The sequence below is a fragment of the Mus musculus genome, chromosome 8 (assembly GCF_000001635.26).
Source record: "Mus musculus strain C57BL/6J chromosome 8, GRCm38.p6 C57BL/6J".
Taxonomy (NCBI): Eukaryota; Metazoa; Chordata; class Mammalia; order Rodentia; family Muridae; genus Mus; species Mus musculus.
This window is the reverse complement of record NC_000074.6, coordinates 13,270,984-13,290,118: the sequence shown is the minus strand read 5'-3', so window position 1 is coordinate 13,290,118 and position 19,135 is coordinate 13,270,984. Positions and strand designations below refer to the sequence as shown.

General features: G+C 45.8%; 2 protein-coding genes and 1 pseudogene across 13 annotated transcripts in view; 2 read left to right on the top strand and 1 right to left on the bottom strand.

Annotated features, from left to right (window-relative positions):
* The window catches only part of Tmco3 (transmembrane and coiled-coil domains 3), a 34,912-nt gene extending 32,806 nt beyond the window's left edge, over nt 1-2,106 (bottom strand). For 5 of the 7 annotated variants that reach the window (XR_001778426.2, XR_001778427.2, XR_378659.2 and 2 more), the window contains exon 1: nt 1,732-1,966. The gene's annotated coding sequence lies outside the window, so the exon portion shown is untranslated. Of the gene's footprint in view, nt 1-1,731 lie in introns of all 7 variants that reach the window. The other 2 variants (NM_172282.2, NM_001364217.1) reach the window with 2 other exon arrangements.
* Dcun1d2 (DCN1, defective in cullin neddylation 1, domain containing 2 (S. cerevisiae)) overlaps nt 1,993-19,135 on the top strand; it is a 32,164-nt gene continuing 15,021 nt past the window's right edge. For 4 of the 6 annotated variants that reach the window (NM_001042650.1, NM_001042649.1, NM_001042651.1 and 1 more), the window contains exons 1-4: nt 1,993-2,315; nt 8,994-9,210; nt 11,434-11,602; nt 18,399-18,529. In NM_001042650.1, coding sequence (NP_001036115.1) covers nt 2,313-2,315; nt 8,994-9,210; nt 11,434-11,602; nt 18,399-18,529 — 520 coding nt within the window. In that variant the 5' untranslated portion in view covers nt 1,993-2,312. Of the gene's footprint in view, nt 2,316-7,538; nt 7,586-8,993; nt 9,211-11,433; nt 11,603-18,398; nt 18,530-19,135 lie in introns of all 6 variants that reach the window. The other 2 variants (XM_006508684.2, XM_030243217.1) reach the window with 2 other exon arrangements.
* Gm25014 lies at nt 6,905-7,004 on the top strand (annotated as a pseudogene).

Genomic DNA, 19,135 nt, shown 5'->3' with positions numbered 1-19,135 from the left:
GCTAGGATTAAAGGTGTGTAATGCTGTCCCTAGCTTTATTTTCTTTCTTTCTTACTTTTTTCTTTCTTTCTTTCTTTCTTTTTTTTTTTTTTTTTTTTTTTTTTTTTTGAGGAAGAAACCTTCTGAGAGTCAAACTCCAGGCTACTTTTCATTTGGCACAGCAACATCAATACTTCCGGCATAAGAATCACATAAATTCCTAGGCGTGGTGATTCAGCCTTATAGTCTCAGTCATGAGTTTATTAAGAAGAAAAAAAACCCTCAAATCCATTTTTGAAACACAATGTTTACTACTACATAACTAGGCTACTTTCAAGCATCTGCTTCTCCTGCCTCAGCCTCCAAAGTAGAGCTCTGCTCTCTACAAGATGATATAAAAAAGGAGAAATGGATGAGACAGCAAAGAAAAGTCTCAATGGGAAAAATTACTGAATTAAAGCCTATCTATCTATCCATTCATCTTTCTATCTATGTATCTATCTATGTATCCATTCATTTATCTATCTATCTATCTATCTATCTATCTATCTACCTACCTATCTATTTTTGAGGCAGTCTTACTATGCAGCCCTAGCTGTCCTGGAATTAGCTATGTAGACTAAGCTGGCCTCAAACTCGCAGAGATCTGAGTCTCTGCCTCCCATGTGCTGGGATTAAATGTGTCTTCTTCCATCAGCAAAGCCTATTTTAACTCTAAAGTACATTTTAAAAGAGCACCTGTACCCACATGAACATAACAGGTAGCTGCCAAAGATGAAGCACTTCAGTAGCCGGCCAATCCTTGAAACTACTTTGGAAAAAGAAATAGAGAATATAATACAGAAGAGGAATAAGATGCCATGCACCAAAGGAAGATAAGTCAAACAGAGGCAGAGCAAACAGCCTATATGACTTAGAACCAATGAACCATGGCTTCTTGGTGGTGCCCAAAGGGCTGTTCAAATAGCTACTTTATTTGTTCAGGAGGTGCCAACTTAAATCCACAAAGAGAGGAGACACAGAGCCTACTCACTAGCCAGCTGCTTGTTCTTTTTTTAGTTAGGGAAGCCAAGGAGGAGAAAAAGATCTATGAAGAAAGAGGCCCTTTCATCAGTAGCAAACACTTCTCTGGTAAGTAAGCAAATCTACATTGCACCCCAGGAAGATGAGATGGATGCTGACAATAAATAAACGAGAGGTTAAACCCACTGGGCCAGAGTGACCTTCCCTGTCACTTTCAACTTACTTGATTGGTTTTACCACCTAAATTAAGAAATTAATGTGTAAACCATCTTGGTTTGATTGTTGACTCTGCCAACCTCCCTGGCTGTATAAGCTTAAGTCAAGTGTTGCAGGGCACCCACATCCCTTATTGAAAGAGACAATCTTGGGGCGTCTTTCCAGGTTTATCTTTAAGAAGAGGCTGTCTGCGGGCAGCCTCACGGGGCGGGACAGAGAGACTACAAAAAATTACAGGGAAGAACAAAAAAACGGGAGGCTCGGGGAGCTGAACCTCCGAGTTTAGGTGAAGTCTTGGAAACGGTTGTCTTCCCCCATACCCCGAAAGAACTTCTAGGAAAAGACCCTCCACCCCCTGGAAAGTAGACAAAGGCAGTCTCCTAGGAAGGATCCCCTTTGGAAGAGACAAACCAAGAAGGAGCCCCGGGTAGGAGTCGCCAGGATTGAGCAACCCGGATGAGGACCCCGGTGGAGCGCATCTCAGGACAGAAGTCCCGCAGCTGCAGAGCTTACCCCGATGGAGGAGGCCGCTCTCTGGACATGCGACCTCAGCATCACTGTCCCCGATCGAGAGTTCCCCGACGCAGCGAACCTCAGGGCCGCCAAAGAATTGCCCTCATCTCTTTCCTGGCCTCGGGACCAGGACACCGAGGACGGCACCGCCCTCTTCTTACTTCAGGCGCTTCTGACGCGCAGCTGGAAAGTAGGTGCGGCTCCTTTAAGCAGGCTGCCGATGGACAGCTCCGTCGTCCTTCGCGCGGCGCGATGCACGCCGGGAACTGGAGTCCCGGGAGCCGGCCGGCCAGCCAGCTTCCAGAGAGTGCGTAAGCCTAAGAGCCTCAGAACAGCAACAGCCTCCGAGAGAGGTTACGATGTGACCCAAACGCTGTGCCTCGGAGCTGAGGGGCGCCTGTCCACGCTGCACGCGGAGAGCCGAAGACGGAGCGAGCCCCCCCAGTCACCTGAAGGGAGCGTTCGAACACTGCGCCTGCGCAGAGCGCCTGCTGCTAGCCGCCGCGGCAATCGCCTGCGCAGAGGAAGAGCGGCGTGCGCTTGCGCAGAAAATTGAAGTCGCTTCGGCAGCCTTGGGGAGCATGGTAGGTGGCTAGCTTTGCGCTCTGCAGGTGCGGGCCAGAGCCGGGCGCGGAGGTCACCTCTCTGTGGCGGCATTAGGATAACCGAACCGAGAGGCCGGGCGTGCCCGTCGTGGTGTTGAGGGAGGGCGCGGTTGACTTGGAGTAGCATGGTGTGAAGAGGGGTGTGAGGAGCCCAGTTGGATCTCCGGGGAGGGCAGCGGCGCCGGGTCAGCTGGGTGCTGACCGGACCGGAGGGCGGGACGGGGCTGTGCGACGGGTGACAACCTGCCTGCTGGGCGGAGCCGTCCCGCTTCTGAGTGGACAGTGACGCCGATTGGGGCGGAGCTGGCAGAGCTTTGAAGCCGTCAGCCCGGGGAGGTTTGTGGAAGAGGTGGAAGGACGCGATCCCCGGAAGGTGGTGCGCAAGGCTCCGCGGGGTTAGCATGGTTTGCGATCCGCTCAGCTCTCGCCGCGGCGAGGATATCCCCTACTCGCCCGCTCTCTTCCTGAGATCAGGCTGGGAATCCTGGAGGCGGGGAGGGACCGACTGGACGCCCTGGAGGTAGAGGAGGGTTTGCCTAGTAGAGCCGTGCAAAGGCCTGGACCGCGGGAGGACGCCTGACAGTCCCATTCCTTGGGTCTCGGGGTAGCCTTGCTCCGAGAGGATGCAAGCGAATGGGAGCCGAGGAAGACAAGTTTTGTCTCTGTCCTGGGAGAGATGTCGGCTTGGCTTGGTTTGCGTAGAGGAAACAGGGGAACTGAGGACCGAACCCTGGGGAGGGAAGAGGGGATGGAACCAATACCGAGAAGGACGAGGCTGGAAAACTAAAAGGTTTGAACCTAGAAATCAAGAAATAATGGAGAAGAGCTGCAGAAAGACTCCTCTGACCAGCTGCTAGCAGACTTCAGCGGCCAAGCCACTCACCTGCGCTCTTGGACAGGAACGTCACTGGGGAAGGAAATGTTGGGAGGCTCAAGATTTGGGAACACTTGGACTTGATGCCCTCATTTCCAGGCTTGCACATGGCAAAGCACAGTCAATCTGTAGTGGGCCGCAAATCTGTTTGAGCAAATGTTTGTCCTATGAGCCCTTTGAAATTGACCATAAGAGGAGGTATTTTGCTAAGTGTCTGTGGAAGGACATTTTACAGATGCTTTCTAAAATCTTATATGGGAGCACTCTTGTGCCTAGGTTGTGTGTTATTCTTCACAAGATAACATAAAGTGTATGAAACTTTTCGTACCAGCTTCTGTTGTTTGGAAGGTCCACTTGTCCTGTATCTCTTTACTGATTGTCACCTGCTGAAACAATTCTAAACAGCTGCTGTTGTATGTGAGGAACTGTGTTGAGCTCTGTGGGAGACTATGAAAACATAAATCAGTGGCTACGGGCACTTCTAGCAGCAGTCTACTGTAAATTTAGTTTTGAAACATCTGAAATTGATGCAGATAAGTCATTGGAACTGTTAGGCAGAGAATGTCCCCCTAAAAGGTTGTCCCTGAAGGAGTTCTGCTAGTCTCTTCTTGATGGTCTTTTTTCTAAGTGTAATATTTTATTGCAATTTAATTGACCAAAAGCGTAAAGTAAAATCTGCCACTCCAGCCTGAATTGTTGGCTCAGCACCAATTGCTTGTTTTCCAGAGGATCTGAGTTCCATTCCTGACACATACTTTTACTCCCAGCACTTGGAAGTCAGGGTCAGGCAGTAATCTAGATTCAAGGTCATCCTGGTCTATATAGCAAGTTCCAGGCCAGGCAAGCCTATACCAATTCTTGAGGTCAACTGGACTGTCCAGTGTTAGTTGAGGATTTTTTCATTTTGGGGCCAGTGGGATGGCTTTACAGGTAAAGGTAGCTACCGTCAAGTACAATCCAAATGGTGGGTAAAGAGGACCGACAATACAGTTGTTTTCTGATCTCCACACACACACACGTTGGGACACATACACACAAATTACATACGTTTTTTAAAGTCCTATGCATTTTAAACACTAGAATAATGGAAGAGAAAATGCCCCCAATGCTTTGGCTTCCGTGACAAGGGAAGCTCTAATGAAAGTCACTTGCCTGAGCAGACCTTAGCATGGATTTCACACACGGATGGACTTGACGCTCTCTTAATTTGTCTGTAAATGTTTGGTTTATGAGGCATTTTTCATAAGAAAGTTATTACCAATTCCCATTTCTTCCCACTGAACCCCCGTTCTCTTAACTTTTTTAATGCAAAGCAAACACTCCTTAGATTTATCTCTTGATTATTGTTTTTAAAAACCTTTATTACTGGAGCCACAGAAATGGCTCAGCAGTTAAGAGAACTTTCAGGGAGACTCAGGGTTGGGTTCCAGCACCCACACAGCAGCTCACTGATGTCCTTGATGTCAGGGATCCGTCACCCTCTTCTGGCTCCCATGGGCACTAGACATGCAGACATAAAATACACATAAAATAGAAATAAATCTTATCATTTCTTTTATTCTGAGGTGGACATGTGGAGTCAGTTCTTCCCTCCTCTCCCCCCTCCCCTCCCCTCCCCTCCCCTCCCCTCCCCTCCCCTTTCCCTCTTGTGTAGGCTCTGAGGGTGGAACTCAGCTGTCCAGCTCATGCAGTGAGCACACTGAGCTGCTTCGCCAGGCACTTTCTTTATGGCGGGAGTAGTGGGGAAGACCATAAGGGGTGTGGGGTGGAGGGTCTCAGTATGTATCCTTGGCTGGCCTGGAACTCACTATGTAGACAGGCTATCCCCAAATCAGAGATCTAGTTTCCTCTGTCTCCCAAATTCTGGGAGTAAAGGCCTGCACCACCACAGCCAGCATCTGGATACGATGTTTAATCTGTAAAGGCTAACATCAGACCATGTGACTGTGGTGCCAGCTCCTGGCTCCTCCTGTGTGTAATACACTGCTGCACATGTTGGTACTCTCCTGAGGTCTGCAGTTGGTGGGGGTATCCTATATAGATAAGCCAGTTTTAATATATCGGAGGGGTCTGATTATTTCCCTGTCTCCACCTCTGCCCACTCTCTAACATAGAGGTCATTCAAAAAGTCGGTGAGTGCCTGATGTACTTGTGTCTATGACGTAGGCTCTTTGCAGTAAGTGAAGCTAAGTTGTCATACACTGGGGGTGGAGGGTGACTTTAGGAGTTATATGGCTCAGACCCAGGCGTCATCCTGACTTCAGGAGTATGTCTACAGTGTCTTGACTTGCAGCACTCTGTGGTGTTACGCTTGTCAATAATAATAATAATAATAATAATAATAATAGTGTGGCTGCTCCAGAGACCTATCCGGTGGGTAGACCTGGAGGTTCTTGCTTGCTATCCTGAAGTTTTCTTTTAGGGTACAAGTTTATAGTGATTAGTGTGGTCCCAGTACTGTGCACACCACCCCATCTAGTTCCAAAACATTTCATCACCTCAAAGAAAACCATGTACCCATAAGCATTTCCAAGTTCCTCCCTCCCCCTCAGCCCCTGGTAGCTACTAACCTACGAATTTGCATATTCCACACATAGCATATAGCATTTTCTATACTGTATGGCCTTTGTGTCTGGTTATTTCAGTGAACACCGTGTTTTTAAGATTCACATTGTGGCTTTGTCATTACTTCATCCCTTTTTACGACTGAATGATACTCTGTATATGTATACCAAAATTAGTTTTATAACCATAACAGAACTTTTGAATCTAGCTCTAACAGCTATTTCACTGTAAAGATGCCTTGTCTATTCTTAATAGAGGGCCATTTGGGGATGGCAAATTTGCCTTTCTCTTAAGGCTTTTTACATATTTCTGGCTATGCCAGTCTTCCCTTGGGGAGATTGTCAGACTCATAAAAAGATGCTGTCTCTATCAGTTGTCAGATGACTACGAGAGTGTATAAGATCTGTCCTAATTTAACTAAATTTGATCTTAGCTAAGAATGGACATTGAGTTCTTTGCCTATTCTTTTTAAAAGTTTAGTTTTAAGGAATAGTATTTAGAATATATTCCTTCAGAACCTATACTGGGGCAGCAGATTAGAACCAACAAACCAGCAGCTGCCTGTATGTTTTATTTGCATGTTCATAGTGTCTAAACTGTTGGCTTTATTCTGCAGAGCTGAGCATGAGTGAAAAACTGCATGGCCGTAGCCTGTGGTGTTCACTGTCTAGGCCTTTGTCTCAGGAACCCTGTGTGTCTTTAGTAATTGGGATTGCAGAGTGCTTTGTTTATGTAATCACTTATAATCATGGTCATCAGAATTTACCATGCCAGGAATAAGTGTGTGTATAAGTAAACATATTTTAGAATTTGTAATAGTGGGGTCAGCTGTCAAGAGCACCTGGCAGCTCTCCTAGAAGACCTGGGGTTGACTCCCAATACTCACACGGCAACTCACAACCCTCTAGAAGTCCAGTCTTGGTGTATCCAGCACCCTCTGCTGGCCTCCAGGGATACTGCACACATATGGTGCATAAACAGATAGCTGGCAAAACACACATACACATGAAAATAATAAATAAAAATGCCAAAGATCTTTTAAAAATTTGCAACAGTGAATCATTTTTTTTTTTGCCTTACATATCTGAAAATATCTTACTGTCCAGTATTTTAAAAGATAAGTTCTTCTGCTCTCTTCAGCAGCACAGACTAAAATTAGAACAATGCAGAGATTAGCGTGGCCCCTGTTCAAGGTCAGCCTGCAAATTCATGAAGCGTTCCGTGTTTTTTAAAGAAGGTCTCAGTCTTTCTGTGTTCATCCTCTTGTGGTATCACAAATCGTGGTGTCCCTGGAGGCCTCTCCTGCATACTCAGGAGGAGAAAAGCATGAGACTGGTGCCATTTAGAGCCTGAGGAAGTCTGTCTTCTCATCGGAAGCCCCCAAAGGTTTCATACCCGGGGTCTGCAGCGCCTAGTCAAGCATGATGTATTTTGGACTGCATCATCTTATGCCTGCTGGGTCAACAGTGATGTTTGCCTTAGGACTCTGGAATGTGCTCTGTTTGTTGTTGGTATTTGCATATTTACAGGGGGCATTGCACACATCTTATAATGTGAGGACCATTCCCTCAGGATTGAGGCCAGGAGCGCAGGACTATGTCTATCCATTGGTAGACTTTTACATGTTATTACAAGAGCTTTTCCTAACCTAATCACATTTCCTTCTTTGCTGTAGCAGCTAGGAGGCTTGGAGCCTGCTTTTGCTCCCATTGGTATGCATGTCTTATATTCTAACCCTGTTCTTACCTCCTTTTCCCCTTTAGTTCTTCATCTGTATCTTGGTGCTCATTGGTGCTCATTATGCATTTCTGTAAGTTAAAGTTTATTCAGCATTGCTATAAATTCTCATCTTCATTGGAACAAGATTAAGTGTAATCCTCTTAGGTAAAACTTGTTCCCTTCTTATTGTATGAACCTTCTGTCAAGACTGGTGATATGTCATCAGCACCGCAGCATGGCTCTTCCCAGGCATGCATGAGGACCCGGTGGTGACCCCCAGTACTACCAAATAAATAAAGAGACCTGAGTATGGCAGACTCTGTTTTGATTTCTAGAACTGAGCCAGTCACTTGTGCTGTTACTTTCTCCAAGTTATTTAGAGAAGTAGCCGTGCTAGTGTGGAAAGCTCCAGAGCTATCCTGTGTCACTGTAGACTGTCTAAGCACCGTTGTGTGGCGGTTTGTTACGCACCGCCCACCCACAGCCCCCTCATCTCAAACACAGCCTTACTACTACTACTTTGTTATAAGCACCTTTTGTCAAGCTTGCCATGGTCCTTAAGTTACTGCCTCCAATGAAATTCTCAGTTAATTGGCTTTCCATCGGCACAATTCTGCTTTTAAATTAGGAAAACCTCTAAAACAATCGTGCTTCCAAACTGTCCACCTTCTCCTTATTTATTACATACAGCCTGAACTCAATGGAAGCTTCGTGGCTCTGAAGGTGGGCCCCCGTGACGGCCTCAGGCCCCTGTGTTGTTGACAGAAGTCCAGATGTATATTACTGAGACATTGTGCTAATGTTTTAAAAGGGGAAAACTATATTCTATAAAAAGGGAACTGAATAGATAGAAAAAATGTTTTTCTTTTCTTGCTTTTTAAAAGATGAACCTACTATGTAGCCCTGGCTGGCCTAGAACTTTGTAGATCAGGCTGACCTCTGAAGATCCACATCTCTGCCACCATGTACTAGATTAATTGCGGCTGACTTGCTGATTTATTCATTATTTATTTATTTATTTATTTATTTATAAACAAGGTCTCCCAGTATATCCCTGGCTAACGTAGAATTCATTGTGTCGAGGCCAGCTCTGGCAACACCACTCCTGGCCTCAGGATATTCTCTGTAAAATGTCATTGCAATTTTCAGAAGACTATGCAGTCTTAAGTGATGAACAGCAGGGTTTTGCTTGCTGTTGTTCCGAAAGTGGAGTCACCCAACCAGAAAAATAGAGTAAAACTGTAGATGTTGCCGGGCATGGTGGCACACGCCTTTAATCCCAGCACTTGGGAGGCAGAGGCAGGTGGACTTCTGAGTTCCAGGCCAGCCTGGTCTACAAAGTGAGTTCCAGGACAGCCAGGGCTACACAGAGAAACCCTGTCTCGAAAACAAACAAACAGACAAAAACAAACAAACAAACAAAACAACGTAGATGTTAAGAACAGGCTGAGCAAACATGGCTTCATTGGCTTTCCCACTTTTATTTTTCCAACCCAAAGCATAAACTTAAATCAGCTCAGAAGGACAAGGTCCGCCAGTTCATGGCATGCACTCAGGCTAGCGAGAGGACTGCCATCTACTGCTTGACACAGAATGAGTGGAAACTAGATGAGGCCACAGACAGTTTCTTCCAAAACCCCGAGGCGTTTCACCGAGAGTCTATGAAGAGCAGTGTGGACCAGAAGAAGCTGGAGCAACTGTACAGCAGGTACAAAGGTAAGGGTGGAATGGTGGGAGAGTGGGGCTGACGACGCTGGCGAGGTCGAGGCCAAGAGTTTCAGACCACCCTCCCACTGTGAGAACCCTCCTGGCAGAAAGGCTAGAGATGAGGGGGGAATCAAAAGACTGATAACGAGTGAGCTGTTGCCTGACCCCTGGATCCGTATCTCCCCATGCAGTGAGTGCCATGCAGAGGGAACCGATTTGCAGGCTACTGTTGGAGCTGTGTGCTACCTGTTAATACGCCCTTAACCGCCTTTGTCCCACAGGCATGGTGGGGTCTCTCAGTATGATAAAGTTAGAGAGATATCTGCTTTCTCTCTTTCATTTGTGCCATCAGTTTTCCTTCCTTGGCACCATGGTACATACCTATAATCCCAGCACTTCCAGAGCTGAGACAGGAGAGTTGCTGCAAACTCAAGACCAACCTGGGATACCCAGCAAAACCCTGTCTCAGAAGACAACATGTGCGTTGTTTATAGTAGAGTAGTAGGCTGAAGGGACGGCTCAGTGAGTAAAGCACTTGTGGTACAGCATGAGGACCCGAGTTCAGAACCCCAGCACCCACATAAAAACCAACCGCTGACACGCCAGCACCTCCACTCCAAGGAGAGTAGACATGGATGGATTCCAGGGGTCACTGGCCAGCCAGCAAAGCCACAACATCCAGCTCCAGGCTCCGTGATAGATCCTGTCTCAAAATATAAGACGGTGAGGCCGGAAAACTGGCTGAGCACAGAAGAGCACTTACTGCTCTTATGGAAGACCAGGGTTTGGTTCCCAGCATCTGTGTGGTGGCTCACAACCCTTGGTAACTTCAGTTCCAGAGGAACTGGTACCCTTATCTGGCTCCTACTGGCAACAGGCATACTTGTGGTTTAATACAGAGAAACAAAACATTCATATACATAAAATAAAGAAAACATAGCCGGGCATAGTGGCGCACGCCTTTAATCCCAGCAGAGGCAGGTGGATTTCTGAGTTTGAGGCCAGCCTCGTCTACAAAGTGAGTTCCAGGACAGCCAAGACTATACAGAGAAACCCTGTCTTGAAAAACCAAAAAAAAAAAGAAAAGAAAAGAAAAGAAAACATTTGAAAATAATACCATGGAGAGAAATGGGGGAAAATACTTCAGGTTGACCTTGAGCCTCTATGCATGTGTACACAGGCATGTGCATCAACACACATGCACCACATAAACAGCACACATTTCTACCATCATATATGAAAATAGTGTTGTGTATAATACTTTAGTAGCCAAAGGTAAGTTCTCTGTGTAGCGCAGTCACTATTTCAGCAAAGGAGTTACAGGTGTTTTCATTTGTATCTTTAAGCCAGTGGAATTCACAAAGGTACCTTGGTGATGTATTGTGACACCAGAAGAGGGCATCGGACCCCATTACAGATGGTTGTGAGCCACCATGTGGTTGCTGGGAATTGAACTCAAGACTTCTGGAAGAGTAGTCAGTGCTCTTAACCGGTGAGCCATCTCTCCAGCCCAAGATCTAGTTTTTTGAGATTTTGCAGAAGTGCCTTTAAAACACTTTATTGTTTTATTTTCTGGTAGACAGATTCTGAGTTCTTTTATTTCTAAACTAGACATATGAGGTAGGGAGTATGAATCTCTAAGCAGCTAAATGTGTGTGCATAAGCTAACTGAATTTGAAAAATAATTACTGTCCCACAGTATTAGAGCTGGCAAGTGAAATTACTTCAAAAGAAAGCAGTCAATCACTTTTGCTTTGGCAGAACTGTAAGAATTCTCTTTCCTTTGCACTGCTGTCCCGCATCAGAGCTCTAGATAAACCCACGTCTGTGTGCGCGTGAAGCAAGCCTTCTGTGACTTCTTGTGCTCAGCGAGACATTAACTGCAGTCTTGGCTTTGCTTTACCTCTGGTGTTGATGCTTGAACCCAGAGCCTCGAGCACACCACGACGCCCTTCTCTGCTGAGCTTGTGCGCCCAGCCCTTGACTCTTCAGGACAACATCCTTTCACAAGAGTTTCCATGTTTTTTCTTTCCCTAAAATCCAGAAACTTTTCTGAATAGATTCGTAATGATCTATATCTGTTTTATACTTAATAGAACATGGTTGTTCATTGATTGGTGTGGCCGAAATACTTGCTAGATCTGTGTAGGAGTAGTGTGATTCTAACAAGGTGCTTGAGGATTGCTTTTCAATGTGGTATGATACCCCTCCTCCCCCCAATCTTAACAACAGACCCACAGGACGAAAACAAAATTGGAATCGATGGGATTCAGCAGTTCTGTGATGACCTGAGTCTGGACCCCGCCAGTATCAGCGTTTTGGTCATAGCGTGGAAGTTCAGGGCCGCCACTCAATGTGAATTTAGCAAAAAGGAATTTGTGGATGGCATGACGGAGCTGGGGTAAGTGACTTATTCTCAACTTAAACTCTTCAGAGGGAAAAATAGTTGGAGCAATTTTTTCAATGACTTATAAATAGGAATTTCATATGCGTGTATTAAATGCTTTGCCTTCCTTCCATATTCAGGGTTTTCTCTACGCCTTTATTCACGGTAATTCTTCTCATCCTATAAACTTAAAAATTCCTTCCAGTGGGGCAGAGGAGATGGTTCAGTGGTTAGGAACCTGCAGTGTTCTCAGAGGGCCTCGGGGTCAGTTCTCAGCACCCATGGCAGGCTGCTGCCAGCTGCTGCTCGTAACTGCAGCTCCAGGGGATCCTTTGACGTCCTCAGGTGTCTGCATACATATGCATATATACACGTGTGTATATATGCACATACACATGCATACATATAACTTAAATTAGCAAAGATAAAGCTTAACACATGTAAACAGATTCTTTCAAATTAGAATTAACAGTGAATATCAGGGTAAAGTTTTTAACCACTCATTATTTCATACCAGGTGTATAATGTGTCATGTTGCTGCATTAAATACCAGTAAAATATTATTGTGGTTTTTGTTTCCCTCTTTTACCTACACTTAAGATATTGCTCATTTAACAGATGTGGCAGAGAGGTAAATGAAAACCCCCTACAAAAATACCTTCTAATTGCTAAACTTATTGGCCTGCTCTGAGAGGTGGGATAAAGGCCAACTTGCTCCACTTGCTGATATTCTAACACTCGCTCTCACTGATGATGCTCTGGAATCAATTGTTTAAGTTGCTGGAAAACTGAAGACCAGGAAAGTTGTTTCTAAGTAAGAAACCCCTCCCTGCAGGCTTGCCCCCAGCCCGGCCTTGCAGAGCCATTTGCTCAGCGGAGGCTCCCTCCTCTCAGATGCCTTTAGCTTGTGTGGAGTTGACATAAAAATTAACCACCACAGTGGTGAAGAAAGTGCTGGCATTAAACCCTTGTAGAATTCTGCTTATTAAATGCTAAGGAAGGAAGAAAAGGAGAGCAAGTAGTAAAGTTATTTGTCTTGGTTAGGGTCTCTGTTGCTGCAATGAAACAGCATGACCCAAAGCAACTTGGGGAGGGTTTATTTCACCATACACCTCCAGGGAACAGGAAAGTTGGAACAGCAACTCAAGCAGGGCAGGCACCTGCAGGCCGAGGCCACCCACGGAGGAGGCTGCCCACTGCCTCACTCCCCACATCAATCACTAATCAAGACCTTACCCCACAGACTTGCCTGTAGGCCAGACTTAGGAAGTTATTTTCTCAACTAACAGTTCCTCTTTCCAAATGACTCTAGCGTTGGTCAAGTTGACATGAAACTAGCCATCACAATATCCACCCATCCCTAACAGAAAAATAGAGCTAGGTAGGTAGGGTAGTGGTGACAGAATAGAACCGATAAGCTCTGGCTTTCATTTCCAGCCCCTGGAGATGAGGAGGAGGATCAGCAAGAGGAAAGGACAGAAAGCAGGACAGCAAATCACCAGTGCAGACAGAAGGAATTTAAAGGGGCAGGGTGAACAGTAATTTAACCAGGCGTGGTGATGAACACCTGTAATCCCAGGGAGGCAAAGGCAAATAGATCTCTGAGTTTGAGGCTAGCCTGTTCTCTATGCAAGTGGGTTCCAGGCCAGCCAGAGCTGCACAGTGAGAACCTGTCTCAAAAAAAAACCAAACAACGGCCAAACAAATGCCAATAATTTAGCAGAAGCTATTAAAAGGAAAAACTGGTAAAGCTGCTTGTTGCTTTAGATACAGAAAATCAAATAACATCAAGAGTGGCAGACCTCATTGCAGAACTCAAAAGTGAGTTATTACATGCAAAGTTATGCCAGGAAACTTAACAGCCTGTTTGTATAGAGAAATGGTTTTTAAAATACAGCTTACTGCCGGGCAGTGGTAGCACATGCCTTTAATTCCAGCACTTGGGAGGCAGAGGCAAGTGGATTTCCAAGTTCAAGGCCAGCCTGATCTACAAAGTGAGTTCCAGGACAGCCAGGGCTACACAGAGAAACCCTGTCTCCACCCCCCACCCCCCAAATACAGCTTGCTGAAAACTGACATGGAAGGCAATAAGAAACTGCAGTGATTTCATGATACTTTTTAAACCTGTGTCTTACTTTTCTATGGCTGCATGAGACATACCATGATCAAAGCAACATATAAAAGGAAGTGTTTGTTTAATTAGGGGCTTAGAATCAGGGTCAGTGTTCATGAGGGCAGGAACTGTTGGGAGCTCATATCTTAATCAGCAGATTGGAAGCAGAGAGGTAGAGGGAGTGGCCAGAATCTGCACCCTGGGTGGTCCTCCTCCTCCAACAAAGCAGACCCTCTAGTCCTTCCCAAGCAGTTCCACTGGTTGGGAACCAAGTCTTCAAACATGTCAGCCTCCTGGTGACATTCTCATTCTTGTCACCAGAGTCTATTATTTACACTTTCAAAGAGAAAACTTGGGATGTCTTCACTTACCAAACTTTTTTTGTTGTTGTTGTTGTTGTTTTTTGTTTTTTTGACACAGGGTTTCTCTGTGTAGCCCTGGCTGTCCTGGAACTCACTCTGTAGACCAAGCTGGCCTCAAACCCAGAAATCCGCCTGCCTCTGCCTCCCAAGTGCTGGGATTAAAGGCGTGTGCCACCACACCCGGCACTTACCAAACTTTTTTTTTTAATTAGGTATTTTCCTCGTTTACATTTTCAATGCTATCCCAAAGGTCCCCCATACCCACCCCCCCAATCCCCTACCCACCCACTCCCCCTTTTTGGCCCTGGCGTTCCCCTGTACTGGGGCATATAAAGTTTGCAAGTCCAATGGGCCTCTCTTTGCAGTGATGGCCGACTAGGCCATCTTTTGATACATATGCAGCTAAAGACAAGAGCTCCCAGGTACTGGTTAGTTCATATTGTTGTTCCACCTATAGGGTTGCAGTTCCCTTTAGCTCCTTGGGTAATTTCTCTAGCTCCTCCATTGGGGGCCGTGTGACCCATCCAATAGCTGACTGTGATCATCCACTTCTGTGTTTGCTAGGCCCTGGCATAGTCTCACAAGAGACAGCTCTATCTGGGTCCTTTCAGCAAAATCTTGCTAGTGTATGCAATGGTGTCAGCGTTTGGAAGCTGATTATGGGATGGATCCCTGCATATGGCAATCACTAGATGGTCCATCCTTTCGTCACAGCTCCAAATTTTGTCTCTGTAACTCCTTCCATGGGTGTTTTGTTCCCATTTCTAAGAAAGGGTAAAGTGTCCACACTTTGGCTTACCAAACTTTTAATGGAAGGAAATCCTAAGTTTTAAACAGCCTCTGCCAGAGAGCTTCATAGAAGGAAGGTGATTGCCAAGTCGGTTTAACTTTGATCCCCATTACAATCTATGAAAATAAGTTTCAAGAGGATTGTAGTTCTCAATGCTAAAAGCATTTAACCTCTGGTAAGTAATGTAGAAAATAACTTCATGAACATGCAAAAGGGTAAGTTTTAAAATGCCACCAAATCAGTATGTTTTTCTGCTTGTTTGTTTGTTTTTGGTTTTTCGAGACAGGGTTTCTCTGTATATCCCTGGCTGTCCCGGAACTCACTTTGTACACCAGGCTGGCCTCGAACTCAGAAATCCGCCTGCCTCTGCCTCCCAAGTGCTGGGATTAAAGGTGTGAGCCACCATGCCCGGCTACCAAATCAGTATGTTAAAGGAAGGAATTTTTTTAGAGTGTTTATGCAAAAGAAAAACAAACAGAACAAAACCACAACAACAAAACCTAACTCTTCATCATTGTCTTAGTCAGGTTTCTATTCCTGCACAAACATGACCAAGAAGCAAGTTGGGGAGGAAAAGGTTTATTCAGCTTATACTTCCATACTGCTGTTCATCACCAAGGAAGTCAGGACTGGAACCCAAGCAGGTCAGGAAGCAGGAGCTGATGCAGAGCCATGGAGGGATGTGACTTACTGGCTTGCTTCCCCTGGCTTGCTCAGCTTGTTTTCTTATAGAACCCAGGACTACAAGCCAGGGATGGTACCACCCACAATGGGCCCTCCCACCCTTGATCACTAATTGAGAAAATGCCTTACAGCTGGATCTCACGGAGGCATTTCCTCAACTGAGGCTCCTTTCTCTGTGATAACTCCAGCTTGTGTCAAGTTGACATACAAAACATAAAGAAAGTAGAAAGGCAGGGTACATTCTAGGTGAGCATAGAGTGAAAATACCACTGACAGGGGCTTATACCTTACCTCTTAAAGGACTTGACAAATGATGAAAACCTCATTGGAAAGTAAACAAGAGGTGGGCTCGTTCTTCACAGAAGCTTGGGTGAGATGTGCTGTGAGTCAGAGTCTTGAGGATGTAATAAATCAGAGCAGCAAGCAATGGGATAGGCCTGGAAGCCATGGTGTGTAGTCACACAGTTACCACATTTTACCTGCACTGGCACCCACCCAAGAGCTGCTGCTCCCAGCAACACATTCCTGCCTTATGTTCATGCGTGCTTAGGCCATGTGTGTAGAAATGCTAACGGTGTTAATTGTGATGAGAAAACTACATACAGTCAACATACTTGCCATCAGTATGTCCTATAAAGTATTTATGAATTATATATGTGTGTGTGTGTGTGTGTGAAAGGTTCCTGTAACAAAAGCACTGACTGGCTTGTATCTGCACACACCACAGGATGAACCTCACACACATAATGTAGGTCTAAAGACCAGGCACAAAATAGCATGAATTCACATTTACATCAAGCTCGGATGCAGGAATGCCATCAAGGTGGGAGAGAGAGACAGAAAATCAGTGGAACTGGCTGGCCCTGCCTCTCTGGGCCTCCATGGGCCTGGTGCCTACTGCCTAGGTGTTACCCCTATTGTGGGTGGTACCTGCTTCACCAACGGTTAGCTGCAGCTGTGCCACATCCTATCCACAGTCCATAAGGCTAGGAGTGGCAGGCCGTCTGGAAGTCTACAACTGTCTCCAGTTGCTCTGGTCTCCTTAGTTTGACTCCCCTTGGACAGTGCTTGGGAACTGTCCTTCTCTGTGCCCTGTTGGGCAGTTGAAGCAGAAGACACCAATTTCATTTTCACCTTCTCACATTTTTGTCTTAAAGAACAACGAATATTTTTGCTGAGGTGTTTGGGGGTTTCTTGGTAGGGGAGCTTTTTGTCCTAGTTTACAGAGCTAGGGATGGAGTCCAGGGCCTATAGACAGGAAGTAAACACCTCTGAGTCACACCAAGTCCAGGCTGACTAGGTTTTTAAATGTGATTGCCTTTTTGGAGGAAAATCTATTTTTAAAACAATACTACCTGGACACACCTTTAACCCCAGCGCTTAGAATGCACAGGCAGGTGGATCTCTCTGAGTTCAAAGCTCTCCTGGTCTACACAGTTCCAGAGCAGCCAGAAGTACACAGAGCGACTCCAGTTCAAAAAAACCTAAGTGAAAAGAACAGGTTTTGTAACACCGAGCTACTTCAAACTTGAAGTTGCACCAATGAAGAGGCCCCTAAGTGCTTAAGCAGCAAGGTTTCCTAAGTCCCGAACATTAAGCACAGCAGTGCCAACGGCCTAGGTCTGTGCTCACTGCACAAACACAGACTCTCCATCTTGTCACAGAGCCACCTTACTTGGACAGAGCTGCACAAACTTAATAGCACATGCCTGCCTGCCTACCTGCCTTCCTTCCTTCCTTCCTTTCTTTTTTTAAAAATTATTATTAGATATTTTCTTTATATACATTTCAAATGCTATCCTGAAAGTTCTCTATACCCTCCTTTCGCCCTGCTCCCCTACCCACCCACTCCCACTTCTTGGCCCTGGCATTTCCCTGTACTGGGGCATATAAAGTTTGCAATACCAAGGGACCTCTCTTCCCTGTGATGGCCGACTAGGCCATCTTCTGCTACAAATGCAGCTAGAGATATGAGCTCTGGGGGTACTGGTTAGCTCATATTGTTGTTCCACCTATAGGGTTGCAGACCCCTTCAGCTCCTTGAGTGCTTTCTCTAGCTTCTCCATTGGGGGCCCTGTGTTCCTTCTTATAGATGACTGTGAGCATCCACTTCTGTGTTTGCCAGGCACTGGCATAGCCTCATACAAGACAGCTATAACAGGGTCCCTTCAGCAAAATCTTTCTGGTATATGCAATAGTATCTGGGTTTGGTGGCTGATTATGGGATGGATCCCTGGGTGGGGTAGTCTCTGGATAGTCCATCCTTTTATCTTAGCTCCAAACTTTGTCTCTGTAACTCCTTTCATGGGTATTTTGTTCCCTATTCTAAGGATTTTCTTGTGTTTTGCAAATTGTATCTTGGGTGTTCTATGTTTCTGGGCTAATATCCACTTATCAGTGAGTGCATATCTAATGACTTCTTTTGCGACTGGGTTACCTCACTCAGGATGATACCCTCCAGATACATCCATTTGTCCAAGAACTTCATAAATCCATTGTTTTTAATAGCTGAGTAGTACTCCATTGTGTACTACTCAGTCCATTTTCTGTATCCATTCTTCTGTTGAGGGACATCTGGGTTCTTTCCAGCTTCTGGCTATTATAAATAAGGCTGCTATGAACATGCTGGAGCATGTGTTCTTATTACCAGTTGAAACTTCTTCTGGGTATATGCCCAGGAGAGGTATTATGCCTTCCTTTCATACAGTCAGCGTGCACACAGTGGCTTGCGTGCTTTCACAGCTCGATAGCTACAAGATCTTACCAGCATTTGCAAGGGAACCTGGGAGATGAGGCCTCTGTAAGTGAAGAAGGAGTGGTGGAAAGGCAGATCCCAGGTAACGAGTCCTTCTCTTGTTGCAGGTGTGATAGCACCGAGAGGCTGAAAGCTCTTCTCCCCAGACTGGAGCAAGAGCTTAAGGACCCAGCCAAGTTCAAGGACCTTTACCAGTTTACCTTCACCTTCGCTAAGAACCCTGGGCAGAAGGGCTTAGGTGAGTATCACCTCCCGGTTTCAGTTTCGGGGTGCCAGACCTGAGTCACGTCCTACCAGGACAAAATCAGTGTGGCTCCAGCACACAGAGCTGTGGTGACGTGGTCTCCGTTTTGGTTTCTTCTACTTTCTCTCCATGTAACTGGAAACACCTATTGATCATATCTTTTGGCTTTGAAATTTAAATCCTTCAACCTGGAGCTAGTTTGTGTTTCATGCTGTGGCTCAGAGCTGCCAGTGTGAATGTTTGGGACTTGTTCTCTGCGTGGTGATTGCTCCAGCTACGCCTCGGAACAGCTCCACTGTGCATGGCACTGCAGCACAACTCCTTGGAGCTGTGCAATTCCTCTTGTGGTTGACTACACATGTACACATCTCAGAGTTTCAGCTTGAGGGTTTGATTTATGGGGTGGGGCTTATTTCTGTCTCATTTCTTCCTAAGCATAATATCAACTCTATACCCCCACCCCCCACCCCCTGTGGTCTTTGCCATCTCCCTTCCTTCTCCTCCAGCCTGGTGCAGGTCAAGAGACTCGTGCAGCCAAGCAGCCGTCTCTTGGGGTTGCAGGGTTGCTTTCTGCTTCTTGTTTGTTTTCTCTTGTGTGGA